The sequence below is a fragment of the Rutidosis leptorrhynchoides genome, chromosome 6 (assembly GCF_046630445.1).
Source record: "Rutidosis leptorrhynchoides isolate AG116_Rl617_1_P2 chromosome 6, CSIRO_AGI_Rlap_v1, whole genome shotgun sequence".
NCBI classification, from domain to species: Eukaryota; Viridiplantae; Streptophyta; class Magnoliopsida; order Asterales; family Asteraceae; genus Rutidosis; species Rutidosis leptorrhynchoides.
The window spans coordinates 252123329-252134248 of NC_092338.1; the positions used below are offsets into that span (position 1 = coordinate 252123329).

General features: G+C 35.7%; 1 protein-coding gene across 1 annotated transcript; it reads left to right on the plus strand.

Moving 5' to 3' along the window:
• Positions 1-7471: 7471 nt before the first annotated feature.
• Positions 7472-10154, plus strand: LOC139854541 (tryptophan synthase beta chain 1-like). The gene is made up of 5 exons (XM_071843841.1): positions 7472-7788; positions 8006-8362; positions 8900-9333; positions 9416-9510; positions 9814-10154. Exons 1-5 carry the CDS (start codon positions 7507-7509, stop codon positions 9984-9986), a joined length of 1341 nt encoding a protein of 446 aa, XP_071699942.1. The 5' UTR covers positions 7472-7506; the 3' UTR covers positions 9987-10154.
• The last annotated feature ends 766 nt before the right edge of the window (positions 10155-10920 follow it).

The window sequence follows — 10920 nt, forward strand, 5'->3', positions numbered from 1 at the left end:
TCACCTACTGCACAGTCACCTACTGCTGCTACTGGCTCTGTGAAACCCTTTATGGATGCTGGTACCTATACTACCGCCACTACTGACTCTTCTCAGGATACTATTTCTGCTGAGAAGAAACCATATGTGTGCCAGGTGCTGGATCCTGATGAAGTTGTACCTAACTTCATCTATCGGGGAGCGTCTATCACTCCCAGAGTTGCTCTGCTGGTGGATCAGCTAACTATTGATCCTTAAACTGCCATTGTCTCAGCCAGCAAATTGCCTCACGAAGAGCTGACTGAACTGTTATCTCAGCTTGATCGACCAGCAAGAGAAGAGGTATATGAGAGGCTGGCTACTTTAGAACAGATCAACGAGCAGCCATATTATCACTATTTTGGTATGGCTCCAGCTGCTTCTCCATGGCCTGGTACATAGAGGCCTCTCAAGTTCATCAGAGATCACACTACTGGTAAGTTTATGATGCAACAACTTCCTGATTCACCAGTACCTTCTGATTCATCAGCTTCTTCCTCATCATCTTCTTTATCTGATGGTGATGCTGATCAAGGTACTGGTAAGGAAAAGCCAGTCATTCATGATAATGTGACTGGCTCCAAAGATAAACCAGTGGATCTCACTGATGATGCTGATAATGATGCTGACAAGAATACCAGTGGTTCTAAATCTTCCGGTGAAGGTAAAAATGATGGTGATCATGGTGACGAGTCAAATTCTGACCTTCCACCTCCACCACCCCACGGAGGTAGTTTTGTGTTAGCTGCTACTGACCACCCCTCAACCAGCTATGTTAAATTTAATGCTGATGAGGTGGCTGACATCTCCACCTTGGCTGTCTATAAGACACTAACCGAAGTTACACCTGATCTGCAAAACACCATTCGCACTGCTATTGTTGATAGCGTGACTGAAGCCATACGCAATGCTGGGAAAGTTACCACTTCCAATATTGAAGCCCAGCACAGACAAGTATGTGCCTTTACAGATCTTGCGGTAGATGCTATTGGCAGACAACATGAAGAGGAGGAGGATTTAAAGAAACGAATCATCTCTCACAACGAGTATACTGAGGATCTTGCCCGTCTTCAAGCTGATTTGGACGCTGCTAATCGCAGAATTTTTTTTCTTAATGAAGAAAATACGGTGCTACATAAGAGATTGGATTCGCAGGAACAGCAAATGGCTAACATGATTCCTGCTTCTGCCTATGTTCAAATGGTAGAAAATATGCAATGACTGGCTGCCCTACAGGGTGATGTTAGGTCCATTGTTGAACAGATGGCTATGGGTGTTGCAAGGAATGAAGTTAGGTCTTCCAACCTCCTTCTTCGACAATTTGGCGTGGATCCTGGTGCCCATCTTGCTCCTGAAGTTGCTAACTGGAACAATTTTGCATTATCTGTTCCAGATTCAGATAGTGACCTTGATGCACAGGTCTCCCATGTTCACCCTTCTGCCCCTGCCGATGACAAAAAGGGGGAGAAGAAATCTAAAAAGAAACTCAAAAAGAGAAAACAATCAGAGGGGGAGCATGAGCATGAAAAGGCTCCAAAACAACCAACGAGGGATGGTGATGGTGATGGTGATGGTAATGGTACTACTGGTCAAGACTCTGGCACTAAGCCCAGCAACGCTCATACTGAAGCTGGTGTACAGGTAGCTGGTGAATCTCAACCCAGTGTGTCTGCCACATCAGTGGATGATATTGGTTCTGGCAGTAAGCCTAGTGATGTTTCTGCATTGACTGTTGCTGAAGCTTTTGTTGTCTCTCAAACTATTGAAAGAAGAATGAAAAGAAAACTGGAGATACATCAGAAGAGACAAGAAGATTTAAATGATGCCTTCAATGTCAAATGGGATGCCTATGTTGCTCTTAAACGCCACAGAATTGAGGATAGGAGGTGGCTGACCCTAAAAAAGAGGGACATTGATGATGACCTGATTAGCATTGACAAATTCAAAAAGGATGCACGAAAAAGAAATGCTAAGTTCATGGTCAAATACGACAAAAAGAGGGCAAAGCTGTATGCTGAGCGAGCAGACAGGATCAAACGGATGACTCCTGAAGAAATGAAAGATTATCTTGCATCTACTAAGTCAGGATGAGGAGTTAGAGCTGACATTTTTATGAAGTGGTTAGATGCTATGTTAGAAACCAGCTCATCTTCTCGTCCAACATATTCTGCACAGCCAGCTACACAACAAAAGTCAGCAGACATAATCAATATTGATGATGATGATGTTCAGGGGGAGCATCTTGCTATTGTTCCCTACCTGCCTCCAGAAGAACCAGTATCAACACAAGAACCATCAGCTGAACCCAAGCCTATTGACAAACAAAGGGTGAAATCCACTCCTAGGGACAACCAGCCCCTCAGGAAAGGACCCCTGTTTGAGGCAGCTGATGAAGGTACTGTGGCAGGTGTGCCAGCTAATACTAATTAGTCAGCTGGTACTGAAGACACAGCAAGGAGTGCTGTAAATGAAGACCCAGCCAGTAGTGTGCTGCTGGGTGAAACAAGTGTTGAAGACCCAGCAAAGGTGGATGTGCTGGGTGCTAAACAAGATGATGATACGGTTAATGCTGCTGACTTTACAGTCTGGGATAGTGGAGATCACTTATTTGTTCAATCACCTATCTCTCCCCAGACCCTCACTTATTTTAACAGAACACAGGATAATCGCGTTAATCAGTTTCCAGTGAGTTCATCTGGCATATGTGAATCAATCATGTATCTTCCATCTTCTCCAAAACGTCATGGTAAACACAGAACTTGGGAAGATGATTCAGTTACCCGTGGTGAGCCAGACTTATTTAAAATGAATCCAGATGAAAGAGATGCTTACAGGCTGGAGATCACTGTACAAGAATTGCTTGAGCAAAGACAAGCTGCTATTAAAGAAAGGATACGCCAAGTTAGATTGCTGCATCATAAGCATAGTAGTTCCCGAGTGGTCTACATCAATGGTACTATTCAACAGAAGTCAAAGACAAAGTTGAACAGAAATGGACATGCGTCGGCGGCTGACAAGTGACCTTACAAGACCACGTGGGAATGCAGAAGTTTAACGCATGTGCAGACATGGGTTATACTTTGTCAACACCTAGGGAACACAATATTCTATTTGTATAATCAAATAGTGGTGCCAAACCGAATTGGGGTGTTCCTGCAAATAGCTACCAAAGAGGAAAGAGGAGAGCATGCTCTCTGATGTAGTTGTCCCCACAAGTACAGACATCCTATGTACCAGTGGATAATAGAACAATTATATGGATAACAGAACTACTATAAATTGTTGTATCCACTATTGTAACAACTAGTGGTGTGGGTTTATTTTTATAGAGTCAAAACGTGTAATAGCTGTTAGTTTACCTCTTAGCTATAATCTAGGTAATCTGTATCAACCAACTATCATTCCGACAAAGATAGTTGTGATTCTTTGTAATTCAATCAATAATGAATAACTGTTGAAAATTACCTGTGACTCTATTTATTTGCATGCTTGAATACTAATCGTGTTTAACTGTTAAGTTATTTTAAAAGAAATTGTATTCACCCCCCCCCCCCCCCCCCTCCCTCTACAATACTCCTGTTGTTATCGAGGGACCAACAAAAATGGTAGAATCAAAATTTCCATGGTAGAATCAAAATTTTCATGGGTTTTAAATTCGTAGGATGTTATGTAATAACTTGAATTGTTAACGTTTCCTTATTTGTCGTTTAATCGTATTTTTAGTTGTTAACGAGATGTTATTGTTGTTATGTATGCTGGAAAATTGGTTAAAATCAGGTTGCGAAGAAACATCCGATTTACCGGGTGGGAAACTGCAAAACAGAAAAATCCAGTTCAGCTACTGGAGTATTTGCGGCGACCCATCGCCACAATTGCTGGTATCACCATAACAAAATCGATTATTTGCGACGTAAGATCGTCGCAACTACTCGCCGCAATTGGTGCAGCCATAAAACGACGTGGTGGGACCCACCGAAATCTCGCCGCAGAAGGCTCGCCGCAATTGCATTTCCGTTTTCTTTTTTACTTTTCTTTAAATCAAGGTGGGTCCCACAATAATGCGTCGCAACAAACCGTCGCAAATACTTTTTACGGCGAACCATAAGAGTCGTTCCTTTTGCGACGAGACATCGCCGCAAAAGACATATTGCGGCGGGCCGTACGACCTTTTGCGGCGACCTTCGTCGCCTCAAATGAACCTGTTTCCTGTAGTGATGCATGAATACATTTTTTAAGTCTATGCATCCCAACATAAGAGAACTCAACTGGGAGATGCATTTATTTTGATTAAGATATTCCACAAACTTGTAATTGAAAGATTAAATGATTAAATTTTGTACCCACGTGTATGACAAGTTTTTAGGAGATAAGAAAATTACTTACATACCCTTTTATTAGTTAAATAATTTGTGGTTGATAAGTGTTCTCACCAAATATATATATATATATATATATATATATATATATATATATATATATATATATATATATATATATAGATAGAGGATCCAGTGAGAACTCAGCATGTGTCAGAACATAAGAACTCCAATTAGAACAATTTTGGTGAAATTCGAGCAATCTTTGGTGAAATTCGAGCAATTTTGGTGAAATTCGAGCAAAAAAAATTGGCGGGCGAGCAAAAATCAAGAAATTCGAGCAATTTTGGTGAAATTCGAGGGAAAAAATGGCGGGCGAGCAAAAATGGTGAAATTCGAGCAAAAAGGTGAAATTCGAGCAAAAATGGAAGCTGCTGAAAATGTAGAACGAAAATTGTAGAACGGAAATTGTAGAACTGAATTTATAGAACAGAAAAATGTAGAACATGTTCGAATTGCACCTGTTCTACATCAAAATCAACTTTTTTTTTTTTTTTTTTTTTAATTTAGCCCGATTTAGGGCTTAGGGTTTTTGGGTTTACTCCGTAAACCCAAAAACCCTAAACCCTAAGCCCTAAACTCTAAATCGTTCGTGTAAAAAACTCAATCTAATCCCTAAATCTGAACCATAAACCCTAAAATCTAAACCCTAAACCCTAAAATTTAAACCCTAAAATCTAAACCCTAAACTTAATTTGAAGAAAATCGTGTAGAAACGAGTGTAGAACATGTCGTTCTACAAAAATTGTAGAAACAAAGCAAATGCATTTAAAATTGTAGAATTGTTCTAATAGCTCAAAAATTGCTCGTCCCCTTTTTTTTTTTTTGTTCTAATTCAAACTTTTTTATTCTAATTCAACAATTTTTGTTCTAATACAAAAAAATGCCCGCCCTTCCTTTTTTTTTGGCTCAAATTTCATTTTTTTTGTTCGCTCTTCTTAGTTCTCAGGGTTCTCAATGCAAAATTGGTTCTCATTTGATCCCTAGAATATATATATATATATATATATATATATATATATATATATATATATATATATATATATATATATATATATATATATATATATATATATATATATATATATAATTTAGTTTATTTATATTTTAGTTCAAACTTATATTATATCATTTATATTTGTTAAAAAAGAAACTTCAATTAATTTGGTCGAGTCAACTTACACAATAATCTCACAACTTTTTTATTTCGACGAATTCGGACATTAATAAAAATTGTAGTGTATCACATCACCCATACCTTTTTTTTTTAAAACAAAAAAAATAAAAATAAATCACCCATACCCACTACAGCAAACAGGCCCATTTGAGGCGCCAAATCTCGCCGCAACAAGCCGTACGGCCCGCCGCGAAAGGTCTTTTGCGGCGATGTCTCGTCGCAAAAGGAACGACTCCTATGGTGCACCGTAAAAGGTATTTGCGACGGTTAGTTGCGACGTTTTTTGTAAGACCCACCTTGATTTAAAGAAAAGAAAAAAAGAAAAAAGGAAATGCATTTGCGGCGAGATGACGGTGGGGCCCATGCCGTAGTTTTTGGGGTACACTAATTGCGGCGAATACTTGCGACGCCTAATAGCCGCAATAATCGATTTTGTAATAGGAAAATTTACTACCAATTGCGGCGATATCTCGCCGCTAATACTCCAGTAGCTGAACTGGAAACTGCTGTTTTGCAGTTTTTTACCCGATCATTCGGGCGTTTCTTCGTAACCTGATTGTAACCAATTTTCCAGCATACAATTCAAGAAGATAAAGTGATAAATGTTTTCAAGAATCACATGTACATTTATTATCTTTGTTATGAGTATGTATTTCTATTTTTGGGAGAAAAACAAAATTATTATACTTGTTTTATGCGTGCATTACATTGCTTTCGAAACGCGTACCATCTTAATGATTGACCACTTCGAATTGCATTATCTATATCTATATAGTCATATAAATCTCTAAAATGATAATTTCATCATTAAGCTAATTATCTTTTAATTTTCATAATGATGATGTCATAATTACCAATATAACTAATAGACAAAATTTGTCTTATTAGTTATAAATAGTACTATTTAATTTTTCATTTTTCACACACCTAACCCCCTAACTTCCTAAAATACAAATCGAACCCCCCGTTTTATACATATATTCTAAAATATTATTTATCCCATCACTAACACCAAAAATACTGAATAATAACACCCACCACGCTACTACTGTGCTACATTTTTTTTTTTGCCTCCAACGATAAAATAAACAACTTTCGTTAAAGGAACAACCCTTCAATGCTAAACATTTTTTTTACAAAATAGATCAACTAACTTTTTTCTATAAAAAAAAAAAACCCGAACGCTAAAAAAAGCAACTTTCACAAAAGGAACAACTCTTCAATGTTAGATGTCGAAAAAAATTCTTTTTTACAAAATAGATCAAGACTTTTTTTTAACTCGCATTCAAAACGGAGCCCAGGCGCAAAGCGAGGGCTCCACAACTAGTTATATATTAATTTAATTAAAAAAATAATATGAAATCTTTTATAAAAGAAAATACTAATCTCTCCTGAAATGTAATTTTAATTTTCTAAAAAAATAAAAAAGGCATTTATTATTACTAATTATTATTATTATTATTATTATTATTATTATTATTATTATTATTAAAAATATAAATACTCAACTTTGAGCGAACTTTATTATTATTTACTTTTAATATAATAATTATAATTATATTTATTATATTATTAATCTTCAAATATGGATTCTTTTTACGAAATTAATTACGTTACATATGTATGCGAAAATACATGTCTCTATATATTTGTAAAAACAACGACAAGATTCTTAGTCAAACGGGTTATTAAAATAAATGAATTTAGCATTTACATTCACTTAATACCTAAAACATGTTATTAAATTATTTCGTTTAAACAAACCCGTGAATTCACGGGTCATTTTACTAGTATATATATATATATATATATATATATATATATATATATATATATATATATATATATATTATACACCTTTAACCATTAGCTTTTATTCAATTCTCATATTAAACATCACAAAACTTCAATAAAATATTTGATTGTTTCTGAAAAATGGCATGCAAATTGCAAACTGTTACCCCTCCTTGTTTAGACAAGATGGTACCTGCAAATCTTGAGTCAATAAATTTGCACACAAACCTAAATTTGAAAAGTAATACTTGTACTAACCTAAAGACAATATTGAGTACTACTAGTGTTGCCAAAGAGGTGAAAACTCCCATTGCTGGGAAATTTGGAAAATTTGGAGGGAAGTTTGTTGCTGAAACCTTGATCGCTCCGTTGGAAGAACTTGAAGCTAAATTTAACTCTATAATGCATGATCATAAGTTTCAGGTTTGTTGTTAAGTCTTTTGCATCCTAATAATGATATTGTATGCATGCTAAAGTTAGTTAATTACTACGTAACTAGTATTAAGAAAATGCATCAAGTGATTTAGATTAGTGTTGGCATAACAATATACCTTGTTTTAATTATTAGCTTCCTGTTTATGCATTAATATATGCTTGGATATAAATTCATAAAGAAGTATGAAAACTATTATATTTACAGACAGAGCTAGAAACTGCACTGAGGGATTATGTAGGACGCGAAACTCCTCTTTATTATGCAAAAAAGCTCACAAATTATTACAAGAACACGAACGGAAAAGGGCCTGAAATATATCTTAAAAGAGAGGACCTCTGTCATGGTGGATCATATAAAATGAATAATGTTGTTGCACAAGTGCTTTTGGCTAAACACATGGGCAAACAAAGCGTTGTAACAGTAACAAGTGCCGGCCACCATGGTGTTGCAGCAGCTGCTGTTTGCGCCAAATATTCGCTAGATTGTATTATTTTCATTAGTACTAATGACATGTTGCGAAAACCCTCCAATGTGCAACTCATGGAGCTCCTTGGAGCTCAGGTGCCTTCTTGTTCTCTAGTCAAATCCCATTAAAAGTATACTGTTTTGAAAGTCTAATTGTAGAAAGTTATACAATTTAAAACACATTTAAACTCAAATTCCATTCAAATCACTTTCATCAAATATAATATTTTACTCATTTCAAAATAACTCTCATTTTCATTTTTAAAAGTTTTTATTTTTCAACTTTGACTCAAAATATATAAGTTTGTGTTATATAATACTCGATAAATATTATACAAATGAAAACACGATTAAAACGCAGCAATTCATATAACTTTCAACAAATGTTATCTAACACAAAAAGAAAAAAAAGAAAAAAAAAAAAAAAGAAGTTTAAATCAAAGTTGAAAAAAACTTTTAAAATCAAAACTGAACACTTAGGGATGGGGAAATGTGAATATATTGAAGAATGACTATAATATGTAGTGTTAGATGTTTGAAATGAATTCTAAGTACTCCTTAGTACTACATAAAGCCCTTATTTTAGGATCAAACTTCAGAAATTAATAATGAGCAACTGTATCATACATATAGGTTAAGTCTGTTGAAGGAAGTTTTCAAGATGCAGCCTCAGCATCAATGAGGGCATGGATAACAAACCTAGAAACTGATTACTACCTATCTGGAACGGCTGTTGGCCCACACCCAATCCCAACCATGGTTCGCGAGTTCAATTCGGTAGTAGGAAAAGAAACAAGGAAGCAAGCAATGGAGAAATGGGGTGGAAATCCAGATGTGTTGGTTGCTTGTGTAGGCACCGGTTGCAACGCATTAGGTCTGTTTCATGCATTTGTAGACGACAAAAACGTACGAATGATTGGAGTCGAAGGTGGTGGAGTTGGAAATAACAACGAATTGCACTCTGCAACTCTTGTAAAAGGTGAAGTTGGTGTGTATCATGGAGCTATGTGTTATTTGTTACAAGATAAAGATGGTCAAGTCACAAGAGCACAATCTGTAGCTAGTGGGTGAGTACTTTTTTAAACATTTTAAACCAAATCTTTGCTCAACTATTAAGAACAATTGATTTTGACCCTGTTTTTACTCTAGATTGGAGTGTCCAGGAGTAAGCCCTGAGCTAAGTTTCCTAAAAGAAACTGGCAGAATTGACTGTTACTCTGTTACTGATCAAGAAGCTCTTGATGGTAAGAAACAATTAAGTAATCACCACCTAATAATTGTTCTATTTTGACTCTTTTAAGATAAACTTTGATCATAATTATTTTTATTTGTATTATATGATCATAAATTAAGTTTCAAATGTGTTTTTATTAATATAACTCTCATCATATAACACAAATTAATAAAAAATATTAAAAGTCAAACTTGAAAAATAAAAACATTCAGAAGTCAAAAGTCAACACTTATAGAAAGAGTAACATATTATAACATGTTAAACAATCATCTACTCAAGTTGATTATTGTTTTATTGAAATCACTAATTGCAGCATACAAAAGATTGTGTCGTCTTGAAGGGATAATTCCAGCGTTGGAGGCTGCTCATGCTTTCGCGTATCTTGAGAAGCTTTGCCCAACTCTGCCTCATGGGACCAAAGTAGTGGTTAACTGCAGCGGCACTGGGTACAACGATGCGACCATGGTCCTTGATAGTGTTTTTTAACCGGTTAAAAATTGATATTTAGCTCCCTAAAAGAATAGAAGGATGCATCTAATATTGTATCCTGAATTCCTGATACTTGAATAGGCAACAAATATAGGTTTCAATAACTTGGCCATTCATATTGCCTTTGTATATGATCAATGTATAATATTGTACACTAAATCCTTTCTATCCTTTCTATGGGCTCGTGTGTGGCACACTGATAGCTTCAATCATCGTTAGACAATGTGAGTATGTGGTTTCAGAAAGGTATAAATCCTATAATTACACCAAAGTGTCATTCGCCTAGTATTATCGATGTAACTTTCTATTTTTAATCTTGAGTTAATGGGTTCCTATTGAAAGTGTGAGTTGCAATTTAATTAATTTAAAACTAAAAATAAAATAAATAATAACGAATCATATAACTAATTTTAGTAAATTATTATCCCTATCTATCTACCTATCTACTAAAATGCGTGGTCAGATTCGTCGTTCCAGTTACATCTAATTGTCGTATTGAGTTTGCGTTCACACTACAACCGGTTCCTCAATTTCGGCTTACTTTACACAACGACCCCTCGAATTTTCACTTTTCGGGGGTAGAAAACGTAATTATATAATTTTATTAAAATAAAATAAACTAATTCCTTTTGACGGGCCCGATCTTCTCGCTCGGTGCGAGTTAAATTTTTCTGAGATCACCGTTCAACTCGAAAAAATCTGATGAACACAACGCGACTAACTATACGCGAAACGGACATCGTTAAAAAACACTAAATAACGGGCCCTATATTCTCGCTCGGTGCGAGTTAAATTTTTCGGAGACCACCGTTCAACTCGAAATAATTTTACGAACACAACGAAACTAACTATACGCGAAACGGACATCGTTAAAAAAACACTAAATATGTCGGGCTGTATTTCATACATATACATACGTGTCCAACAACAA